General features: G+C 39.3%; 1 protein-coding gene across 1 annotated transcript in view; it reads left to right on the plus strand.

The window, feature by feature from the left end:
- RLF (RLF zinc finger) overlaps positions 1-23,903 on the plus strand; it is a 42,612-nt gene extending 18,709 nt beyond the window's left edge. The window contains exons 4-8 of the mRNA XM_035345439.1: positions 6,974-7,106; positions 11,530-11,732; positions 14,740-14,876; positions 15,995-16,136; positions 18,768-23,903. Coding sequence (XP_035201330.1) covers positions 6,974-7,106; positions 11,530-11,732; positions 14,740-14,876; positions 15,995-16,136; positions 18,768-23,471 — 5,319 coding nt within the window. The 3' untranslated portion in view covers positions 23,472-23,903. The remainder of the gene's footprint in view (positions 1-6,973; positions 7,107-11,529; positions 11,733-14,739; positions 14,877-15,994; positions 16,137-18,767) is intronic.
- Positions 23,904-25,959: the final 2,056 nt, after the last annotated feature.

The raw sequence follows: 25,959 nt of genomic DNA on the forward strand, positions 1-25,959 counted from the left end.
AAGTTTCCTCTTTCACCCTCTTTCCTGCAATTGCACACGCCTATGGCTATTGCTTGACTTGCTCCCATGTGGTGTACTAGAGAGCCCCAGTCTGAGGGTTGTACTCTAATGGAGTCTCAAAAGTACCAAACAAAGAAGAATAAGCATGTTACCAACCTCCTGGTTACTCCTAGTTAAGACTGTTTAGAAGGAACTCTTAAAGGTGCAGGAGAAAGCTATCCCCGCATGCCATAAGGTGAACCGGCAGGGAAGAAGACTGGCATGGCTCAACAGAGACCTTTGAGTGTCCAGGGGAAAAAGACTTTATGGGCACTGGAAGAAGGGCAGGCAGCTCAGGGAGAGTACAAGAAGTTGCCAGGATATGCAGAGAAAAAGTCAGGAAGGCCAAAGCTCAGCATGAGCTCAATCTGGCCGCTATGGTCAAATATGAATAAAAATGTTTTTATGTTTAAGCTGTGCTCATCATTGGTGCTCATCTGAACATGAGCTGGCCATGTGCCTAGGTGGCCAAGAAGGCCAATGGCATCCTGGCTTTTATCAGGAATGGTGCAGCCAGCAGGACCAGGGCAGTGATTGCCCCCCTGTACTCTGTGCTGGTGAGGCCACACCTCGAGTCCCGTGTTCAGGTTTGGGCCCCTCACTACAAGGCCATTGAGGCCCTGGAGTGTGTACAGAGAAGGGCTGCCAAGTGGTGAAGGGCCTGGAACACAAGTCCTGTGAGGAGCGGCTGAGGGAACTGGGGTTGTTTGGTCTAGAGAAGAGGAGGCTCAGGGGAGACCTCATTGCACTCTACCACTGCTTGAAAGGAAGGTGTGGGGAGCTGGGTGTGGGTCAGCCTCTTCTCACAGGTAACTAGTGACAGGACTAGAGGGAATGACCTCAGGTTGCACCAGGGGAGGTTTAAGTTGGAAATTAGGAGATGTTTCTTCTCAGAGTAGTCAGGCGCTGGAACGACCTGCACAGGGAGGTGGTGGGGTCATCCCTGGGGATGTTCAAGGAAAGGTTGGACCTGATGCTTAGGGACACGGTTTAGTGGGTGATACTGGTAGTAGGGTGATGGTTGGACCAGATGACCTTGAAGGTCTCTTCCAGCCTTTATGATTCTATTTTGCATTGTTTGCTCTAAGGGCTCACTGCCCATTGATTGGCACAACTGGCCTTTAGGGTCTGTACAAACTGGAATCTATCCAGTTGGTCAGCAGCTTCTACTGATGCTTGGTTCTAAGTGAGGTGCAACGCCTGCATTTGTCTGTGTGGAACTTCAAAAAGTCCCCGTCAGCTTGTTCCTGCAGCCTGTCAGAGGTCCTTCTCAATGGCTGCCCTGTCCTCCGTTATGTCAGCTGTTCTCTGAGTTCTGAGTGAGCTGTGGACCGAGACCATGCTCTGTCAGTTAAGAACATGAATAAAGATGTTTCAGCCCAGTGTTCTGAGTCCCATTGTTGTCTTTCTGGAAACTGCATTCAGCCACATGGAGAGTCTGCTCCATGGTCTTGCTGGGGATGGTGCTTGTGTTGACTGACCTGTAGTTCTCCAGGGTATACTTCTATACTTCTATACATGGAAAATGTGTGGAGCTTTTTTTTTTTTTTTTTCTTCCATGCACCAGGAACCTTCCCCCAGGGGGTCATGACTTTTCAGAGGTAATATTGGTCTTGCAGTGACATCAGTGAGCTCCATCAGCACCCTCAGATTTGCCTTTTTCGATGCCATGGACATATGACAAACAATTTAGGGCATACGTGTCTCCTCCTTGTGCTGCTTCATGCCCCCCAAATCTCTGACTAGGTATATAGGGGACCAGGTATATAGGGGACCAGGAAGGCCAGAGTGCAAACCTTAACAGTAAAATCTGAGGCTGTTATCAAGTACCCCAGCCTTTTCAGTATCCTTTGTCATTTGATGCTCTGTTCTACTGATGTGGTCTCACATTTTCCTTGGCCTTCGTTTTGCTTTCGGTCTTACATTTTCCTCAACAAAGTGAAGAAAACCAGCTGGATGCTTGTGCCCTTCAATGCAGCCCCCAGAGTCCTGTATTTACTTTTGGTGCGCAGTGTCATTGGTGTGCATACATATGATCAGCAAGTAATGATAGTCTGAGGACAAGTCTTGGCAGCATCTCTGCAATATCCCAGATCCAAGCCAGTGTCAAGCATCAAACCTTACGAGACACATTCTGACAGCTGAAGGCAGCCAGTGCTTAGATGTAATTTTAAGAGTGGTAACTGATTACTGTTAACTTGCTTTTTCTTCCTCCTTTCCTAATTTGCCTATTACATTAAAGAGTGATTATAGGTGGAAAGTCTGTTTATTTAAAGGTTCATGGGGATATTGTTTCTTTATATGATGACTGCAGATCAGGGAAGAAGATTAGCCTAGCTCTGGAGTACAATGAATCTAAAGGCATAACTTGTGAAAAATCAGATTTTTTCTTAAAGAATAACAGTATTTTTAGTGCTTGTCCTGGTTTCAGCTAGGATAGAGTTAATTTTCCTTCTAGTAGCTGGTAGGGTGCTATGTTTTGGATTAGGATGAGAAGAATGTTGATAACATGCTGATGTTTTAATTGTTGCAGAGCAGTGCTTACACCAAGCCAAGGACTTCTCAGCTTCTTGCTCTGTTCTGCCAGTGGGCAGGCTGGGGGTGCAGCAGGAGCTGGGGGGGACAGACCTAGGACAGCTGACCCAAACTGGCCAAAGGGGTATTTCCGTACCATCTGACATCATGCTAAACAGTATATAGGGGGGGCAGCTGCTCGGGGATAGGCTGGACATTGGTCAGTGGGTGGTGAGCAGTTGCATTGTGCATCACTTGTTTCATACACAGTAGTAGTAGTAGTACTATTATCATTATTACTATTATTTTCCTGTCTTAATAAACTGTCTTTATCTCAACCCACAGGCTTCATTTTCCTGTTTCTCTCCCCCATCCCAGAGAGGGAGGGGGGAGGGTGAACAACTGGCTATGCGGTGCTTAGCTGCCACCCAGGTTAAACCACAACAGTGCTTTCTGTCTGAAATGAGTAACATTGCTCAAAACTATTGTTTGAGGCTAGTTGGCTACCTTTTTGTTGTATTCACATAGTAAACTGTTCTTAATTGTAGTCGCTGTAGTTAGGAATATGGATCGGTATAAACTTAATACTGGACGCTGACTTGAGTGTTGAAGGAATGGAATACTTGTTTCTGTACTCTATTAGTATGCTATATTATGCTTTGAGTAGATGTAGATAATTAGGGAGTGGGTGGAAGGAAGCCTGTGTTAGCTCTGTTTCACTTTAATTTGGGTTTTATTAAGTAGCATGTCTGGTAGTATAGCTTTACAGTCATTAGAAGTCCTTTAAGAAGAAACTTCTGAGACTATTAATTATGACAGCTGTGAATCAACATAAATGAAACCTCACTGTGAGAATGTAATTTTCTGTTCTCAGTCCTTTATTGGGAATAAGGTTCCCTCCTTAGTACATGGGTACATTGCCCAGGAGTTAAATTTGGGTTTTCCTGTTCAGAAGTTTATGGAATACAGTTTGTTGCAGTATTAGAAAGGAAAGTACGAGCATTAAAGTTCGTCTGAAAATAGCATCTGATACTAGGGACTTTGCTGAACATCCATATGTACTGTATTAAAGGGTATCTAACCATGAAATGCAAAGATGCCTTTTACTCTGTATGCTTAATGGTGAAGTCTTGTGTATTTTCACAGCAGATTTACTTTGTTATAGAAGATAACTCAGTAACCTGAAGAATGCATCTTGTATGTTACAATGTAGAAAGAAGTTCATTGTGTCTTGACAACCCATGACAGGAGGCTCCTTGGTTACTCCAGTATTTCTGAGTGGTCCTAGTGTTAGCACAGTTTAATTCTGGAATCTGGAGAGGTGTAAGAGTAGAGAAGGAAGTGTTGGAGGAAAATAAAGACTCTATTAATAATCTGTAATAAACACATAATTATTATAAATAGATACAGTATAATATAATTATTAATAAATTGTTAATAAAAGTGATAATATCTGTTAGTTCAGAACATGGAACTAATTCCAGTATAGATAGAGAATACAACAGAGGGTATTGGAAGGAAACCTTAGGTTAATAATAGCATTGTACATAAGCCTATAGGGCCTGATGACATGGCATCCTAGGGCATAAGGGAAATGGCTGATGTACTTGTCAGGCCTCTCTCCATCATACTTGAACAGCCGTGGCAGTCAGGTGAAGTCTGCGGTGACTGGAAGAAGGGCAACATCACTCCAATTTTTAAAACATGATAGAAAGGGAGAGCAGGAACTGCAGACAGGCCTCACCTGTGTGCCTGGGAAGATCATGGAATAGATCATCCTTGAAGCTATGTTAAAGCATATGGAAGACAAGGAGGTTGTTCAGACAGCCAACCCGTTGTTCAGACAGCCAACCCGAGATTAGTGGTATCAGTGGTATCTCTCAGGGGTTTGTATTAAGACTGGTACTTACTAATATCTTTATTGATGCCATACTCAGTGGGATTGAGTGTACCCTCAGCAAGTTTGCAGATGACACCAAGCTGAGTGGTGACGCAACGGAAGGGATGCCATCCAGGATGCCATCCAGAGGGACACACACAAGCTTGAAAAGTGAGCTCCCATGAATGTCATGAAGTTCAACAAGGCCAAGTGCAAGGTGCTGCACCTGGGTCAGGGCAATCCCAAACATCAGTAACATCATTACATACTGGTGAATAAATAGATTGAGATCAGCCCTGCGGAGAAGAACCTGGGGATGTTGAAGGAGGAGAAATTGGATATGAACCTCTGAGCTGGCGCAGAAAGACAACCATATCCTGGGCTGCACAAAAAGTAGTGGGACCAGCAAGTCCAGAGGGGGATAATTGGCTCCCTATTCTACCATTGTGATATCCCACCTGGAGTACTGCGTCTAGCTGTGGGATGCCCAGCAAAAGAAAACTGCAAATCTGTTAGATCAGGTCCAGAGGAGGGCCCCAAGGCTGATCAGAGGGCTGGAGCCTCTATTCTGTGAAGAGAGGCTGAGAGAGCTGGAGTTGGTTAGCCTGAAAATAAGGCTCTGGGGAGACCTTACAGTGGCCTTCCAGTAAATGGGGCTTCTATGAAGATGGAGAGGGAGCATTTACAAGAGCCTGTAGTGATAGGCCAAGGAGTAATAGTTTTAAGTGAAAAGAGGGTAGATTTATATTAGATATTCAGAAGTTATATGTTGAGGTTAGTGAGGCACTGGAACTGAAGTTACGGATGTCTGTGGAAGTATTCAAGGTCAGGTTGGATGGGGCTTTGAGCAGCTGATCTTGAGGAAGGTGTCCCTGCCCATGTCAGGTGGGAGGGTTGGACTTTAAAGGTCCTTCCAACTCAAACTATTCTAAGACTGCATGACTCGAAGTACTGCCAACTTTAAAAACAGCTTGTTAAAACTGGTGGACATTGTCGTGTATCAAATGCTCTCTCAAATTTAAAACATGGTGTGACTGATGGAAGGAACGCTTTTACTACATGTGTAGTCACAAATTGACTACAGATAGTTAGGTAGTTTCAGTTTTGTCAGTTCTGGGGAGTTTTTGCTTAGTGGTACTGTAACTTCTTCAGCGCAAGTCAACACCCCATCAATTTTCCTGATAGAAACATTAAATGCTGGAATTCATTTCCAGTTTCTTTTCTTCTGTGTTGACACTATAGCCTTCTTTTCCCGTGTTAGTTCTATTATTCTTCCCTCAGATTTCCAGAATTAAAAATGGTAGGGCTTGATCTCCCGGAGGATAGTGCAGTGCAGACAGGTTTCAGGGATGAACCTCTCTGTTGGAGACCTGTTCAGTGTGCTGTGTCTCTGAGTCAGTTTTCACAGCATCAAAACTGTCAGGATTGGAAATCCTACATTGTAGGCAAGCAAACAGCACTGGGTGCGCCAGGAGTCTGCTCCACCAAGACGCACACCTATTACATCAGGTGGTTGATTTTTATGCTACTAGACTAATACATATTTATCACTATTCCTAGAAAAGGCGGAGTTGTTATAATTAGTTTCTGGAATCTGAACCCTCTCCGGGCGCATGCGTATCAGTCTCTGGTGGTCTTTCTGGGGATCTCTTGTGCTGAAGGCTCCTAGTCTTCCTCCCAGGCTTTGTCTTTCGGTCGTCCTTCAACTCTCCCTTTCTCCTTATTTGGTGGATCTCTTTGCCAGACATCAGAGGCTTGGGCAGTGTCTCATGCAGAAGTCAGCAGTTTCCAAAAAAACCTTCTTGGTCCTATCTCCCAGACTCGAGTCTCAGTGTTCGTCCTTCAAACCCTCTATTTACACAAACTGCTGGACCCTTCTTTTGCATGATACAAGAACTATGTACACTAATCACTCTGTTTTTCTTAGAAAGTTACATTTCATCATGACGCCCTAGCATTGTTTCATAGTGACACGAATCAAATGAACGCGTTTCACAGCATGCTTGAATATCTCTCAGAGAAATGACCATCTTGTTTCACTGGTGTTAACAGTAAATATAAAGTCTGAGATTCACAATGTTTTTTATTAATTTTGACAAGTAGTTAGTCTTAATTCCAGTTTCTCAGATGGCATTACATGCTTTATTACAAAACCCTTCATCTTTTATGGAAAAAAAAATCGTTATTTAGAAGTTAGAAAGTAGTGGTAGACTTAAAAATGAGGAAATTGCTACATGCGTGCATGAAGAAACATGAAAACTGCAAGAGTTACAACTGCAGAACAGTTTTTTTTTTTTTGAGCTGTCATTACAGCTAAGTTTCAGTATATGGAAATTGGGAAGCTTTATTGTAGCATTAGAGAAGCATATAGGAGTAAGGGTGTCTTCTGAAGGTGCCAATGCAAGCATGTCAGAATAGTAATGACATAGAAGAATAGTGTAAAATTACATTATCTGTCCTACTATTTTATTATATTTTAATAAAATTACATTAAAATAACGTATAGCAAAGATTTCTAATGATTTATTTTTCACGTTGTAGGATTCACATGATGCTTTACTGGAATTCGGGAATAACAACCTCCAGATACTGGTGGATATCACAAGGGAAGGAGTGTGGAAAAATCCAGTTCTTCTTAAAATTCTATCCCAGCAACCAGTAGAAACAGAGGAAGGTAAGCATATGATTTTAGAGATAAGATGGGGTTATTAAGAGAGAACTTGGTGCAATTTTGGTGAGGAAACTGATTAAAAGTTAGAAGGGAGTTGCAGTTTAAATTGCTTTGTACAGTAGTATTCGTAGTCTGCTAAATAATACTTATGACTGAAACTGTCTCACTAGTACACTGAATCCTGTCTTAAAGTATCTCCACTTGGGCTATGCCACAAATATTTTAGTCCATTTTTTTAAAAGAAGCATTTCTTTATTATTATTAAAAAAAAAAAGGAAAAAAAAAAAAAAGAATTTTTGCTCCCTAAGGTGCTTTGCTTTGCATAGCTGTGATTTTTAATGGTTCACAGGAAGGAGTAGTTAATGTCCACATCTTTCAAAGGCAAAGAAGATGCAAGTGAAGTGTGCATTGGAAAGGGAGATGTGAGTTTAAAGGTTACCTTTTATTAAGTTTTGGGCTGGGAAGCTGATTGTGTTTAGACTATGGATGTAATATCTTGAATCAAAAAAAAAAATGAGGTCAAGAAAAAAAGTTTAGTGTAATTTCATGTAATTTTTTAATGTCTTCTCTTAAACTCTATACTTTTACTCACTGAATTTTTTCCTACCTATTAGTGGTATCGAGTACTTGCAGATATTTCTCCTAGATGTTCCATTAACAGTACATGAGACCACAGTTTATCTTGGTGATATTCTAAATTAAATTAAAAATAACGAAGAGGGTGACAAGCTTAAAATATTTTCCTTAAAATTAAGGCACCATAAGCAAGGATTTTAAGTCGAGCTTTCTTCCATAGCAGAATCCTTCTTCCTGGATTTGGGTAGCATCTCTTTGAGTTGTACTATCTTTGTCAGTCTTCACTTGAAGTATAGCAGAACCACTCAAACTCCAAGCACTAGTTAATCCCATCTCTAACATGTTTTGAGGAGAATTATCTACCACTAATATCCTGCTTTGGAGCTTTTCATTACTAGTATTGTTAGGACATCCAGTTGCTGCTTTTAGCGGATTTCTGCTCAGACTTGCATTTCAAAATATATTCCCCTTACTGAAAATAACTACATCCTGAAAATCTTCAGCTGTTTTGTTCAACTGTTCAACAAGCTTTACCTGTGGCAAGCCAAGATCTGTTCTGGTGGACTAATGTGAATTCACGTGCTTCTGTGTGGACTCCTTTATAGATTTAATTGCATCTTATACGTGTGGCTGATTTTATCAATGGCTGCTACACTTCATTCTTTTGCAGGAGTACCTTGTTACTTCCTGTGTGGTTCAGACTACCTCTTGTCTTCAACAATAATAGCATAGTTCAGTCCTTTGTCTTTTAATTTGGAATAAAGTTTCTGCAGACAAGACAATGATTGATTGACACATCTGTGACTGTGTTGAATTGGGCTGGGTGTAGGTCCCTGTTTCTGAGAAAATGCAGCAACCTGGAATTTATTGATTCAATTGAGTTCTTTATTTAGTACATATTTGTCTATTTAGCTGGAGCTGAATATGTGCCCAAAAGAGGTGCTCTCACTTGAGTTTCTTTCGTGTGATGCAAGCAGAGGCAACAGGACATTGGAGCTATTCTGGAAATTCTGTAGCTGCTCAGATGCATTCTCACATAGTCTGGAGTAGATGCAGACATGCTTAAACAATCTGAATATGACTTCTGAATCATTTGTTAGACCAGCCTATCAAAGCAAGGTTTCTCAAGTAAAACATAAGGTTAAAGAGGTGGCGGTCAGAACTGCCATCTTAAAGGCCAGTTCTAAGAACCCAAACATCTACCTAAAATGTCTCTTCTCACTAAGTGTCTTTCTTCTGTGGTGATCTTGAAAACCTTATTTGTGGGTGGCTTTTTTTTTTCTGTTTCTTTTTGTTGTTGGGAGGGAAGGGGGTTGCTTGCTTGCTTTTGGAATATCTTATAGTTAGGAGAAGTGTCATCCTTGTGGCCTGTTACACAAGGCCTTGTGGCCTGTGGCCACAACATAGCTTTTTAGACATATCTGAAAGATCTTTCTACAAGATTTCCAAACTTGTCATGTTTGCATCCAACAAGATATTTCAGATACTGAGTGCTTTCAACAGACAATACGTGTAACAGTAAGTAGCAATAGAGCTTGTGTGAAAGGATAAGCACTGAAAAAGGCAATGAGTGCTATGTGAGATCTCTCCTGTTCTTGCTGTTCTAGTTTGCAGCAAATATGCAAAACTGGTAGATGAAAGAAGTAGCATTATTAGTAATGGAACTGGGAAAATAGCGACTGAGAGAGGGAATGGGGATATGTAAAAACTACAGATACAATAGAGTAATACTGCAGTACTTAAATTATGTAATTTTTTGCCCTTACCTTATGGAGGAGACAGGGGTTTTAGTTTAGTTGGTTTTATTCCTGTTAGCCTCTTAGAGTATAACCATGTTGAACAGGTGCTGCAAAGTTGCATTTTTTTTTTTTGGAGTGTGTGTAACTCTGGGAAAGACAACATAGTCCATAGGATTCTCCAGAAGTTGTAACCAAATATTCAAGAACATTTTAAGACAATTCCAGATAATACATATATCATGAATCATAGAGCTCTAAAGTCCTATTAAAAAAAAAAAAGGAGAACTAGATTTGAAGGCATACATAAACTTTACTTTTCATCAGGGAGATGAATGTGTCAGATTTGTATACTTAACACAGTGGAGCAAGACAAAATGAAAATTTAAAGAAATTTTGCTGTATGTGCCAATAAATTATGGTGAGGAAAATCTTTTTTTTTTAAAAAAAAATCTCCTAGACTGTGTTATTGACATATCTGGTATATCTTTTCATCATCAGACAAGTGTAATTCAGTGACTTCCGGTGTTAATGCTGAAGTATCAACTGATCCATGAAGTTTTACCACACCATGTTTCACAGAATCTTGTCAGTTGTTTTTTACTTTTATTTCTTCCTTCAGTCCTTTCCTTCCTCTGCTTTAGAAGGTTAGATTCTGCTGTAATAGACTTTCTGGAAGTCAAATGATATCTACGCTGGAATTATTCTTTTTGCCTTGTATAGGACATGATCAGAGCATAGGTTAACAATTATAAATTACCTAGGTATCTGCTGGATTACTTTAATCCATTTTTACCTTCAGAATCATTGTCAGGTAAATACCTGTAGCTATAACACAAGATTGAAATCACTGATCAGTTACCAAGTTTTTCTTCCTTCATTTAATTCTGTCACTCCTTTGATCTATTTGATGTTCTTGTATGGAAACGTAGTCTTTTCTGACTGCTGTCTTCCATTTGATAGAGGTAGTAGGAATGAAAATAGACCTCTTACAGGCCACACCAGGAGTAACAGTCATATTGAGTAAAGGTACAGAAAGAGTTCTCATGCAATGTTTTTTCAGTTGTTTTTAACCACTTTATCCTTTTGTACAACAGCAGTTTCACAGAATATCTTCTGAAGTATTGTAAATGGATGCTACTTCAATCATCTAAAATCAAATTTATTTAAATAGATTTGATATTTAAAATCTGTGATTACATGCAGTATAAGAGCATATCGACTCCCCTTTCTCTTAATTTTCAAGGGTCTCTTGAAATATGTACGTATCTGGAGACTATCAAGGTGCCTTTGTATTAGATGTTTTTAAAGCTGGGAATAGCCCATAGCTGTTAAGAAGCATACTATTTCTTCAGCTAAGGCCAATTACATCTTATGTACCTGGAAAAAAATCAAATTAAATGGTGAGGTTTTCAATCAGATATCTTGAACTAATATAAAATTGGCTTTACTTTAATTCCTAACTCAGCTTTTATTTGGTTTTAAATTTCATTAAATGTATTTTGCTAGCCAATTACAAAAATAATTGAATTTTTAATACAGAGTTAGCTCACAGTCTCTTGTAATAATTAGTTGTTTGGTTGATCTAGAGCATAAGCCTAGCATGTCTCAGATACTGTTCTTCAAAAGTACCATAATTATACTTTCTATCTGAAATTCATTCTGCATATTTTGGCAATGTGTTTAATATGTGGAAAAATCTTGGGTTTAAATATTTTTCTTACTTTTGTCTCGTAATACGGAGCTACAATTAAAAGTTGAAAATGCTTAATCTCAGCTAAACTAGTGTATCTTGTTCAAAATACCATATAGTCTGATTAATGTCCTTCCATCACTGCCAGGGCATAATTCTGTATTGCCTTAATGGATGCAATCATTTGATGTGATTTCCATCCCCCATTTTCTGTATCCCAGCATTCTCTCCCTACTCGTTTGTTCTGAATGTGTGTGGGGGGGAAAATACTACATTTATTGCTGTCACTTTTTATCACACCTAGGGTTTTCTAAGAAAGCTGATACAAATTTGTAATAATGTGTGAATGCAGTGAGACAGCTTCAGTTAAGTGTTAGTTGTTAAATGGTATATTCTCAAGGCTTTTTTTTTCTTTTCATAGCTAATAAATTGATTACACGAGAAGGGCCTTCCTTTCTGCAGATGCGCATAAAACATTTGATGAAGTCAAACTGCATCCCACAAGCTACTTCCTTGTCAAAATTGTGTGCGGATTCTCCAGAAATTGCAAACGTTTCATCTTTTCGCCAAGCCTACATCACATGTGTGTGTTCTATGCTGCCTAATGAAGACTCCATTAAGGAGGTTAGTAAATCCATAGTCCCTTTTTAATGTGTATTTATCAAGTATTTTTGAATTTTGTTCTTTAACTTCAGTTCTCTGTATTGCAGAAATAATGTGTTGCAATGGAGTTGCAAAAGATAAAATGATCTATTAGAGACTGTGGTAGTAAAGAACATTTGTATTAACTGCTAGTGTAGTTACCATATAATCATTGATGAATATATAGAAATAGATATATTCATATATATATGAATATATTGAATTTATATAGGATTATTGGACTAGATTATGTTTGAAGGTCCCTTCCAATCCCTAACCATCTGTGACTCTGAGATTGAATAGTACCGGTACCAGTACTGACCCTTGAGGGACTCCGCTGGATACAGACCTACAAGTAGACTCCATCCCACTGACCACAACTGTCTTCTTTTCACCAGCCAGTTCACAGTCCACCTCGCTACCCGATCATCCAGACCCCACTTCCTCAGTTTAGCTGCGAGGATGCCGTGGGGAGATGGTATCAAATGTTTCACTGAAATTATGATAGATTACATCCACTGCTTTTCCATCATCTATCCACCTGGCTGTGTCTCCATAAAAGACTATCAGGTTGTTCAAACATGATTTTCCCCTCAGTAAAGCCATGTTGACTGCTTCTAATGACCCTTTTATCCTTGATATGACTAGAGACAACGCCAAAGATAAGTTGTTCCATCACCTTTCCAGAGATGGAGGTGAGGCTGTCCAGTCTACAGTTACTCAGGTCCTCTTTCTTGCCCTTTTTGAAGACTGGTGTGACGTTTGCTTTCCTCCAGTCCTCAGGAACCTCTCCCGATGCCTTACCAAAGATGATGGAGAATGGCCTAGCACTGACTTCCACTAGCTCCCTCAGCACCTGCGGGTGCATCTCGTCAGGACCCATGGATTTATGGATGTCCAGATTGCTTAATTGCTCTTAACCCAGTTCTCATCAACCAAGGCAAACTTTTCCTTTATCCTGACTTCCTTCATAGCCTCAGGGATATGGGGTTCCTCAAGACAGCCTCTGGCATTATAGACAGAGACAAAGAAGGCATTCAGTGTCCTGGTTTCAGTTAGGACAGTTATTTTCCCTCCTAGTAGCTGGTAGGGTGCTATGTTTTGGATTAGGATGAGAAGAGTGCTGATAACATGCTGATGTTTTAATTGCTGCAGAGCACTGCTTATACTAAGCCAAGGACTTTTCAGCTTCTCACTCTGTCCTACCAGCGGGCAGGCTGCGGGTGCAGCAAGAGCTGGGAGGGGACAGACCCAGGACAGCTGACCCAAACTGGCCAAAGGGGTGTTCCATACCATCTGACGTCATGCTAAACAATATATAGGGGTGGCTAGCCGGGGTGGGGGGGCCGGCTGCTCGGGGTTGGGCTGGGCATCGGTCAGCGGGTGGTGAGCAATTGCATTGTGCATCACTTGTTTGTACATATTATTATTATTATCATTATTATTTTCTATCTTAATAAACTGTCTTTATCTCAACTCACAGGCTTCACTTTCCCGTTTCTCTCCCCCATCCCAGAGAGGGAGGGGGGAGGGTGAGCGAACGGCTGCATGGTGTTTAGCTGCCAGCCGGGTTAAACCACAACATTCAGTAACTCTGCTTTCTCTTTACCTTCTCTTTATCTTTTGTGACCAGGGCACCTCATTCATCAGTGGGCCTACATTGCCTCTAGTGTTAGTTTTATCCACAGTGTATTTGAAGAAGCCCTTTCTGTTGTCCTTGAGCCCTCTTGCAAAGTTTAATTTTAAGGAGGCCCTAGCTTACCTAGTTGCCTCCCTACATCCTCTGACAACAGTCTTATATTCCTCCCAAGTGGCCAGCCCTTCCTTCCATGATCTGTAGACTCTACTCTTCTGCTTGAGTTTGCCCAGCAGTTCCCTGTTTAACCATGCAGGTCTCCTGGCTCTCTTTCTTGACTTCATACCTGTTGGGATGCTCTGATCTTGGGCTTGGAAGAAGCAGTTCTTGAATGCCAACCGTCTTGGGCACCTTTACCTTCAAGTACCCTGTCCCATGGGATTTCCCCTGGCAATTGCTCGAAAAGGCCAAAGTTGGCCCTACTGAAGTTCAGTGCTGAGATTCTGCTTGGTACTTTGTTCCTGCAATTATCCAAAAAGTTACCCAATTGTGACTTTCCAAATGAGCTGAAAACATGTGCCTATAAGCACCTAACAAATACAAGAACATAAAAAGGGCACTGCTTGCAGAGATGAGAATTAAGGAGCTGCATTAACATAATACCATACATCTTAAGGTACATAGTATATATCAGTACTCTATGACAGATGTGACAGTGCTGATCAAAGACTAGAGCTGTATTTTTTCTTGAAGTCCTTTTTTGTGCCCTACAGGGCTACTCAGAGTTTTGAATGCAGTCTTTTTCTTGGCATTTGTACTGGAAGGAGGAGCAGGGGTTTGGTGTTACAGTAAGGCGAGAGTGCTTGGTTATGGGACAGAAAATAAAGGGTAGGTTTGGGACTGTGGCTCGGTTAAAGAGAGGCTTGACTGAGAAAAGAAATTGACTCATTGAATAGGAGCGTCTGTAAATCCAGAACTTCAGCGGGCTTTTCTCTAAATACTTACATTTTTAACATCGTGTTTTGGAATGTGATTGTTCAGAATTAATGGTTATGGGCCAAGAGGGCAAGAGACTTGCTTTTTCAGATCTCTTGACCTTTTTAGACCTGGGTTTTAATTGTCAAGATGAAAACAGAAATGCTTTCAAATGCAGAGAAGTTGGGAATTTTAGGTAAAGTGTTGCCTTTACGTAAATATTTTGCTAAACTGTCCAAAATGGAAAGTGGTCCTGAAGAAAAGTAAAGGATAAGAACTAACTTTTTTTACTGTTCCATAGCTGAAAGATGTGGTGTGAACTCTGTATTAAACGGAGACAGTGTTTTGTTTGTTTGTGAGACCACTTCCTTTGGTACAGTAAACATTCATTTCTTTTGTAAGCATGTTCAGAAGTGCCTCTTCTACTTTTTCTTTCAGATTGCGAAGGTGGATTGCAAAGAAGTACTAGACATCATATGTAATCTGGAATCTGAGGGACAAGAAAACACTGCGTTTATTCTTTGTACAACATATCTTACTCATCAGCTTCAAACAGCAAATGTGTATTGTTCTTGGTAAGTAGTATTACTGACTCTTAACTGTTCTCTTCTGCTCTGCTTACTGGCTTTCATGCAAAAGAATTGAGCTGGTCAAGTACAGAACATATGTAGTAAAATAAATGTAAATTTATTTGAGAAGTACATCAGGCTGAAATACTTTGTAGATAACTTATGACAACATAAATAGCTCATCTTTAGCCATGTTAAGTCATGGTTGCAGGAAGAGAGCAGTTTGTCACCGAATGGCTATCAGACAAAAGTAACGTCAAAATTGTTCAAAAATAAAACAACGCTTGTGTTGTTGGCGTTGGCAGTAATGTTTTGACAATGTAGTATCTCTGGAAGCAATGCTGGAACAGTGCTGTCTGGATTAATATTACACACACAAACTTTCTGGTTCTGCAAAGCATGTTGTAATTCAGTTCCATTCTTCACTCTTGAATAAGCTTGTAGGAGTTTGATACTTTTTTTTCCACTTCTTCCACAGAGAGATAAATAATAGGAATTGTGAGTCTAAAACTTCTCTACTCCCTTAACTGTCTAGAGATACAAAACATTTCTGCATCTGTTTTAGCAGTGGCAAGCTGGTAGAATCAAGTAGGGATGCTGTTTTCTGCCCCTTATGAAAATGGGTTTCTCGTTTTGGCTTCTGAAGCATGGCTAAATGTGTTTTTTCTCCTGATTAAATTATAATCTGGATAAAGTCTTACATTATCAAATACCTCAAATGTATCGTGGATATCTGAATTCAGTCAGCTGTGGTATTGTTCATTCACTCCATGTTTTAGAACTATTAAGAAAAGTTTACATAATACTTAAGTGTCACTGGGAACAACTTGTTTTGTGACTAAAAAGGGAATCTGCAGCTGTGGATGTCTATTAAGCAAGATACATCCTCTTGTCTTTCCCCATGAGCAGGAGATTCATCAGATCAAAACACGGCGTATGTTTGGAAGTAAGGCATGGTAACTGTTATCATCAGTATTTTTAAGAGACAGATGTGTTTGAAGTGTGTACTGTATTTTAGTAACACTTGAACTACTGTGGTGTCAACTCTGAACTAAAGTGTGTAAGCTATGGACAGGTTGTGCGTATCTGCAATGTGCTCATGTTCTGCTTTAAATTCTTCGCAGGGAGCTGACACTTTTCTGGAGCAAATTGCAAAGAAGAATAGATCCTTCTTTAGATTCCTTCTTGGAGAGATGTCGTCAATTTGGCATCATTGCCAAGACACTGCAGCATTTATTTTTCTTGATAAGAGTCATACAATCTGAAGTAAGTTTCAGTCCAGAGGATTTGGACACAGCCAGAAGTATTCAAATGAATTTACTGTTTTCTTGATAATTCTGCTGAACTACTATGAAAATAATCTAGCTTATTTTCAATGTTTTGGCTTCCCGTTTAGGTGCCTATTAGCTTTCTAATTAAAAAAAAAAATGCTTTCTGATAAAAAGTTCTGTCAGTTTCACACATTGTTGAAGTGACCTTTTGATCATTTTAGAATGATTATTACTAATCTTATAATTTTATAATTTACTAATGATGATTTTAGAATGTTTATTACTCTGAAAATACAGTTAGATAGCATTTTGCAGGCAAAGCATAACTATATTTTGATCTGATGCCAGATTGTTGTTGTGCCTCACTCTTGATTTTTGCAACATCTCTAAGAGATGAAGACTTGAATGAAATGTAACTTTTTGTTATTATGAGAAAATATCCTTATCCTCAAAATCTGTGGTGCAGTAACATCTGGAGTTCTACCTTCTGTTTTGATACTTATCTTTAGACAGTCACAGAAAGGTTCAACAGAGGTTTAACAGCAATTCTAAAAGCCTCACGAACTTTTTGAGAAGCAATGAAAAGACTTAAATTGCTACATCTAGCAGGAGGTGAAGACAGTATTGCTGTTCATGAACAGAGTAGTAGGGACAGATATGGTTGCTCAGTAGACTGTTTCTGTCTTCCTTTGGTTGCTCTGATGTTTGAACTGAACCTGTGCCTTCTCACTATATGAGAGTAGTTTTGAGGGCAATTATGAATGAAAATTAATCAGGAATTCCTTAATGTAAGTGGAGGAAAAATAAGCCAGCTGGTTTTCAGGTTAAAAAAAAAAGTAGCTGGTTACAGGGTTTTTATTTTTTATTTTTATTTTTATTTTTTTTTGTTGTTGTTGTTTTACAGATCTTAAATTAGATGTGGGATTTTTCCCTTAGTAATGTCACTATTACCAAAAGATTTCAGATATTTCATCATGAAGAACAGCATAGCTTGGCACATGTACTATAGAATTTGTCATGTGAACTTCAGTTGCATGAGTCCTTCAATTAACAATGCATTCCAAAATTTGCCTCAGCCTTTCATTTCCTCAGCCTTTTGCATTATTATGTGGTCATAAGTTAATTCAGAGTTAAGGCATCAAAACGGATTATGGATAAAGCAGGCGAGGTTCCATTTTTTAATGAAATTTGTCTGGCGTCAGGTTTGTTTGCCTTGGAGTCTCTTTCATTGGCTAGAGTTACTCATGTGAACCAAATGAGTTACCAAGTGAGATTTGATATGACAAGCGAGTATCAAAGCCCTATTTTTGAGTCAAATGGAATAGAAGTCAGAAAGCTTGCATAATAGCCCTTCTGACAGAGCAGAGAGGAGAATATGGAACTCTAATTTGGCAAAGATTAATTCTATTCAGGTAATGGAAGTGCTTTGCACAGAGAAGTCTTTGTTCCTAAAGTGGGCCTATCTCTACTTGTAAAATGTATGTGAAAGTGCAGTTATATAAAGTACACTACATTGTAATATATACAACTGTTTTTCAACTCTTGAGTTTCCTTTTAAATATCATTAGATTGGGAAAATAGCTTTTCACTGCTGTCTAGCAAGTAATAATGCTATTGAATTAAATTAGTATTGCATGACTTCCAATAGGCAATGCATGGTGAGGATAAGACCTTGCTAATTATTTTCACCAGTTCTTAGGTCTTTTGGTATTTACCAGAGCTCTTTTGGTATTTACTATCTGAGTTGGTGTAGGTGTAGTCATGTTAATCACTTGTCATCTCTACACTATTCATAAATAAGTTTTGTCTTAACAAATAATAACTAATTATTTAATACACTCAGATTCGTTATGCTGAAGAGTGTGATTTTGTCAGCCTTTGGAACAAAATGACTTTCAATCTTGTCTATGCAGAATTTCAAGTTGTTGTGTTTTTTGTTTTTTCTTTTAAATCAGTATATGGGTAATAGTTTTACATATCTTCCTAATAGTACTGAACAGTATTTCAAAGTTGCATAGACTTCTTAGAAAATGTGTGGAGTTGAAATTCCAGTGAACTTCAACAGAAATTTTTTTTAATTTCATACTCCTTATGCTGTTGAAGGTTGTTTTGTTTCAGGGTGCAAGTGTACATTAATTTCCTTATTACACATTTACAGATGTTGTGAATTAATATCCTGTGTGAATACTGTAGGTGTACTGTATGTGGAAGACTTACACCTTTTTTTAGGCATCTGACTTCCATATGATTGAGAGACAGGGAGTGAAGAGAGGTAGGAATTGTGATTGAGTCAGTCCATGAAGAGAGGCAGGAGTAAAAATGATGTTTCACATCTAACACCCTGAACTAGTCAATGTGAATTCTCCACAGAGTGCACTAAAACATGAGTACACTCACTTAAAAAATAGAAGAGGTCGCTCACATAAAGTAACTTTTTTTTTTTTTTAGAGCATGCTGAGGTGACTCAGGCACATAACACTCACAAACCTGAATGCGTTTTGAATGTGCTCTAGTCTATTGCTTTTATTGCAAAGTTCTTTCAGAGAACAGTTCGGGAGAGAATGTGCTTATCGAAGAAAGGTAACATTTGTTTTGTGGCTGTTTGTTTTTGTTGTTTTTTTAACAGGCAGAAGAAGCAGGACTTGCTGTGTCTGTGTTGTTGTGTGTGAGAGCCCTTCAGATCAGATCAAGTGGAAGTGATGAAATGAAGACATCAGTATGTAAAACAATTGCATGCCTTTTGCCAGAAGACCTTGAAGTTAGGAGAGCTTGTCAGCTCACTGAGTTCTTGCTTGAGCCAACATTGGGAGGATTTAATATGTTGGAAGAGCTCTATATGCAACCAGATCAGAAATTTGATGAAGAAAATGCACTGGTTCCAAACTCACTCCGTTGTGAGCTGCTGTTAGCTTTAAAAGCATACTGGCCATTTGATCCTGAATTTTGGGACTGGAAGACTTTAAAGCGACATTGCCTTAAACTTTTGGGGAAAGTGGGCTCTGATTCTGAGGATGATGCAAGTTTTAATATGTCAATCAATGAAACCGACATGTTAGAAACTTTCTTGAGTGACTATGAAGAAGCAAAAGAGCATAAATATTATGATGGAAAAGACACAATTAGCTACCATAAAGAAAAAGCAAGAGTAAAAAAACCTATCGGTTCTTCAGAACGATACCAGAGATGGCTTCAATACAAATTTTTTTGTGTGCTCTGCAAAAGGGAGTGTATAGAGGCTAGGATATTGCATCATTCTAAGATGCATATGGAAGATGGTATTTATACATGTCCTGTGTGTACTAAAAAGTTCAAGAGAAAGGAATTCTTTGTACCACATGTAATGGAACATGTTAAGATGCCACCTAGTAGAACACACAGACCAAAAAAGAAAATAATACTGAAAAAAGAGAGATCACCGCAAAAGACAGCAGCCTCTAGCAGTCCCACTCCAGCACTTCAGGAAAAGTCGTATCAGCCAGAGCAGTCTGAAAAATTTGAAAATGATGCACATGAATATGTCACATTTAGACAACTGGAAAATTGCCAACTACAAGACAGAGACATCTATCCATGTCCTGGAACAGATTGTTCTAGAGTATTTAAACAGTTCAAATACTTAAGCGTACATCTGAAAGCTGAGCATCAAAACAATGATGAGAATGCAAAACACTACTTGGATATGAAAAACAGGAGAGAGAAATGCGCTTTTTGTCGTCGACACTTCATGACATCCTTTCATTTACGGGAACATGAACGTGTGCACTGTGGACCTCAACCATATATGTGCGTGTCAATGGATTGTTATGCTAGATTTGGGTCAGTTAATGAGCTTCTGAATCACAAACAAACGCATGATGATCTGCGTTATAAATGCGAGCTAAACGGATGTAATATTGTTTTCAGTGATTTAGGGCAACTTTACCATCATGAAGCACAGCATTTCAGGGATGCATCATATACCTGCAACTTCTTTGGTTGCAAAAAGTTTTACTATTCAAAAACTGAATTTCAGAATCATCTTGCAGTGCATAATATTGCAGTGTCAAATGGGGAAGTGAAGCAAACAGTAAAACTTGAAGATTCAGTTTCAAAAGACAAATGCAGTTATCTTCAAGAGTCTCGATTGCTTGAACAATCTGAAAATTCCAATCAGAATGAAAACTTGGATCCCACGAGATCACAGGAAATTCCACAGATTAAGGAAGAAGTGCTCTCTGATAGTGAAGATTTAGACGATGAAAGTAATTGCAGTCTTCATTGTGGGAACCATAGTGCAGCTGCTTCAGTAAATCAAGGCCAGGTGTCTCCTTTACTGATGGAAACATTGGCTCACAGTCAAACAGTTCCAGGCTTTCTCATGTCCCAGGAAGGGGTCTTCCATTCAACAGATGTGAAGCAACAGTGTTCCAATGTGGCAGTTTGCTTTGGTGAAAAAAAATTCTCATGTGGCTTTGAAGGCTGCTGTTCCACGCACAAGAACTCCAGAGGTACACAAAAACACCTTCGCAGGGCTCATCCATATAACTTCAAAGGTAAAAAAAAAATGGAGATGAAAACTAAAGACTTTCTTGATCTATTGAGTGATGCTCAGGACAGTAAATCCCCTACAGACATTAATACAGAGTTAGGTCATAGTTCAGATACAAATGCTGACTCTCCAGAAAGCTTGTATTGTAATATAAATGGTAAAGGAAACAGTGGCTTCAAGGAAGAAACTTGTCCTTCTCCAGAAACATCTTTTTATGATAGTTCTAAAGATTCAAATATTGAAGATAACATGTTGGAACTAATGTTAGGCTTGAAACATCTAAGCTTAAAGAATTCTAACATGCAGAATTCTTCAAGAAGCAAACATTTTCTGGGCTCTTTGCAGTCCTACACATCTAGAGACGCCAAGTGCCCTGAGTCAGTAGTAGATGAAACTACCTCAAAATTTCAGTTTCAAGAGCAACAGGAAAATTTACCCAGCCAGTACCTTACTCAGCTGGCAGCTAAACCATTTTTCTGTGAATGTCAAGGATGTACGTGTGAGTTTGTGACCAGAGAAGCTCTCTTAATGCATTATGTTAAAAAGCATAACTATTCAAAGGAAATGGTTCTTCAGTTAAATATGTTCCAGCATCGGTACTCACCATTTAAGTGTCATATTTGCCAAAGATCATTTACAAGGAAAACACACCTTAGAATACACTATAGAAACAAACATCAAATTGGCTGTGAGAGGGTAACTCACAAATTTGAACATGTAGGCTTATGTACAGATGATATACATAAAAATAGCACTGTTCCAACACCTGTCTGTGCAACCAAGGTTGAATTCATTGAACATTCTGAACAACTGTGTCATCCTAAAAAGGAAGAGTGTAGTTCTGAGACAGATTTGGAATCCGGTGAAGAGACAGACGATGTAACAAGAAAATCATCTAAAATAGCATCTCTGGACAGCCATAGGGAAGAACTGGAAGCACGAGAGGGAAGAGGAAGTAAAAGAACAGTTGCTAAAGGGAACTTATGTTATATATTGCATAAGTACCACAAACCATTTCATTGTATACATAAAAGTTGCAACTCTGCATTTACCAACCAGAAAGGTTTGATTCGCCATTACAGGACTGTTCACCAGTATAATAAGGAACAGCTCTGCTTAGAAAAAGACAAAGCAAGAACGAAAAGGGAGCTTGTCAAATGTAAAAAAATATTTGCATGCAAACACAAAGAGTGTGGTAAGCGGTTTTTATGTTCTAAAGATCTTGCTAAGCATTGCAGTGACTTCCACAATGAACACTTAGAAGATCAAAAACTGCTTTCTGAAACTGAATCTGCAAGATTTGCTTGTAATCAAGCCCAGTGCCCTGCTGTATTTTATACCTTTAATAAGCTTAAACAGCATCTCGTAGAAGAACATGCTAGTGAAGAAAAAATAAACAAAGATTTTGAAATCCATTGTGACCTTAACGGCTGTGATCGAGTTTTCACAAATTACAGTCACTACTCTCAACATGTGTATTTTCGACATAGTGAATATTATGATAGTCTCTTTGGAAATCAGAAAGAGGAAGAAGATAATCATGACAAAAATAAAAATGAACAAAGTTATCTGAAAGACACTCTTGACCTAAACAAGCAGAATGGGAAGCAGTTAAAGGAAAAACCTAAGAGAGTTAGCAGAAGTAAAGAAAAGCATTTGATTAATTTCAAAACAAAAGAAGAAGCCCTACAAATGTGTAAAGAGAAGTCTAACCAGACCCAGTACCCTTGCATGGTTCAGGGATGTCTATCTGTTGTCAAATTGGAAAGCAGTATATTGAGGCACTATAAACGCACACATCAGATGACCAATATGTATATAGAGCAAAGGATTCAGAAACTTGTTGTTTGTGTTAAATGTGGCATAATGACTGAAAAACAGACCTCCTCTGAAACAGCTTTAGACTTGGATAAAAAAGGCATAAAGGTTAAAGAGGAGGCATCAGCTAATCCTGAATATGTGCAGGAAAGTGAAAAAATTCTTGTTCCAAATTCTGATTGTGAGCATCAAGATGTAAGCAATGAAGACCAAAAAAGAAATAGTGTAAGTTTTGATACAGGTGCCTTTATGTATTCAGGCACTTTAAAATATAACCACACTTCAAAAACCAGCTCTTTTGAGGAGCATAATGTCAGGGAGTCAGTTGTGTGTAAAACTGAAGATTTTTCTGAAAATAGTGAAAGAGAAAATAGTTCTAATTTCTCTGGTTTACAATTGGAATTGCCAAGAGAGAAAGACACAGAAGGATGTCAACATAGTGCAGTTACTCAAAATGCAAAAAGAAATGTAGTTTTTACTACAAAAGACAAATTGCAGAAGCCTTCAGTCTCCAGACCATTTGATTTAAAGACATATAAACCAATGGGATTTGAGTCTTCATTTTTAAAATTTATTCAGGAAAGTGAGGAAAAAGATGACGATGATGATGATTTTGATGAGGTAGTGGAATGGGAATCCCCTGAGCAGTTGCCAGTAGATAAAATCTTGCAGAAAGAGGGAGACAGTCAAAGGGATACACCAGTAAATAACTTTGTGGATGACAAAAATGTAATCATACCCCAAAATAATCATGGGCAACTAACAGAAATCCAGCCCTTGTTGTCTGAATCATCGTCTGCCCCTTCTTTAGAAAATTTGAGGGCTATCTTGGACAAGGCATTAACAGACTGTGGAGACCTTGCCTTAAAACAGCTTCATTACTTAAGACCAGTAGTTGTTCTTGAAAGATCAAAGTTTTCCACATCCCTTATAGACTTATTTCCAACAAAAAAGGCAGATGAGCTTTGTGTGGGAAGTACGTAAATAGTTTTGCTTAGAGCAGATTGCCTACACTACTGCTATATGGGGAGAACTTCAATTAGAACAGTAATTGTTACAGTACACACTGTTTAGGTTAGTTTAGGCTGTTTAATTACATGAATGTATAATATCTGTCAAAAGTATTGGCCGAGTTAATTTAGCTCCTTTTTTTTTTTTTTTTTTTTTTTTCCTCAATGAACTATGCTGATTTTGGTGCTATTTAATACATCAGAATACTGGGGGCTTCCTCTTGCAGAGTAAATGTGCATGATTGTATATGAAACACGTACTAGGGTACCAGGGTTTGGGGGGCGATGGAGTTATTACTTGACTTGAATGTGCACCCTAGGGTGCTTTGTGTAACATATTGTACACTACAGCATCTTATATTTTTTGAGTTATGAGTTTCAATAAATTACAGTTTTTCACCCATTTGCTTACTGTATAGTAAATCTGTAATGTGGGTTACTTGTGATTGAGTTTGGAACCATTCTGACTGCATTGGATAACGTTGCTTAAATTTTATGCGTTTACCAAACGGATAAAATGGTATATAGAAAGTAAAGCATTATGTTTTATTTTATAATATTATCTGTCCTTTTTTCAGACTTTAAAAAATCAGTACAGGCAGAAAGCACTTGCCACTTAGATGAGAAACTCCTAGTTACCTTTCCCTTTAAAGGAAGAAGCTTCTGAGAACATTTGTTACGTTTGAAAATCATTGACAGGCTTCCATGACGTTCACATCACAGTAAAGTTAGCAGTACATGTTTTGGGCTCCCTGCTTAATTCTTAGGTTTTGTTATCCCAACTGGAAGATTCACCAGAAAAGTAATGTTTTAAGATCTGTTTCTTATCTCATTGTCTCATTTCTTTGCCTGCCTTTTGGATACATCATGAGGCCCAGTCTGTTTCCTCTATAAGTGTTTTTTCCTAATCTCTGTGAGGATGGTAACAAGTGAACAAACAGCCCCTTATTGATCAAGGACTGGGGTTTGGTGGAGTGTTGCAGTTCTTATACTGTGATCTGGAAAAGTAGCCATGGAAAGAAAATGAAGAAAACTTTGGAAAGTGTTCTTTAAACAGACCATGATTATTGGTTGGGTGCCAGGATGAAGGGGGCTGTTTAAAAAGCTATATTAAATAGCTTTTATTTTTAAATCAGCTTTGGAGCAGATGCAAAAGGGATTAAGGGCTTCTAGGGCAACATTTTTGTTTTGGAATTCACTTGCCAGACCTGTGAGAACAGGCTGCCCACGGTCATACAATTGCTTAAGTTAGAATGAACCTCTTGAGATCATCTAGTCCACCCCATCCCCCCTGGGCCAGAGCCAGTTGCCCGGGACTTTGTCCAGTTGGGTTTTGAGTATCTCCAAGGATGGAGAATTCACAAACCTCTCTGTGCAACCCAACCCAGTGTTTTACCTCCTTCGCAGTAAAACATATTTCCTTGTGTTAGATGGGATTTCACGTATTTCACTTTGCACCTTCTCACTGGGCACCACTGAGAAGAGTCTGGCTCCCTCATCTGCACTCCCTCCCATCAGATTTTTATGTGTATGGTTGAGATTCCCCCTGAGCCTTCTTTTCACAAGGCTGAATGTTGCCAGCAATCCCAGCCTTTCCTTGTAGGAGAGATGCTCCAATCCCTTAATCACCTTCATGTCCTTTCACTGGAGTAACTTCAGTAGCTCCATACCTTTCTTGTGCAGCTGAGCCCAGAACTTAACACAGCTCTCCAGGTGTGGCCCTAACAGTACTGAGAGGAAGGATGACCTCCTTCTACCTGCTGGCAACAGCCATCCCTGTAGATGTAACTCCATCACACTCTGGGCGAGTGCTCGGGAACCCTCCTGTGTATGTGTACTAACAACTCCCCAGGCATCTATAGTCTGACATCAAGTTTTACTGCATTTTCTAAAGCATCCTCAGTCCAAACCTCTTCATTGTCTTGGCCAACTCTGCAGCCAAATGTGCTGCTCCTATGGCTAGGGGCTGTTGTAGTCCTGCCAACTAGGAGCAACTCTGTGCCCTGTAAAACTGGTACCCGATACAGCTCCTCTGCACAAACTGCAAGATCACTCTAAAGGTGATCTCACAGTGACTTAGCTCCATGTCAGGCAATATGAACCCTCCTGACTAAACCTAGGTGGTCCCAAGTTAGAGCAGTTTGGGAAGCTAAGTCTTGACTTGCTCTGCCTTATGCATGGTGCCAGTCTGTTCTTTCCCATTTGGCAAAAATGTAAGAAGCAAATACATTTGATGGGAAGGGATGACAGCTACCTCCCCCATGGGGAAACTGCAAGTGTTTACCTTTGATATCTGCTATGTGAAGTTCCTATGGACACTGTATGCTGCTACAGAGTGGTTGGGAAAGCTCAGATGTGTACTGACTTAGCTCCTCAGATTCACTTGAGAAGTGCATTGTTTACCCTTGCCCAGCCAATTCTCCTCCATCGCTATCACATCACTCCTCTGTGTCTCCCAGAGG

This window comes from Oxyura jamaicensis, chromosome 23 (assembly GCF_011077185.1).
Source record: "Oxyura jamaicensis isolate SHBP4307 breed ruddy duck chromosome 23, BPBGC_Ojam_1.0, whole genome shotgun sequence".
NCBI lineage: Eukaryota > Metazoa > Chordata > Aves > Anseriformes > Anatidae > Oxyura > Oxyura jamaicensis.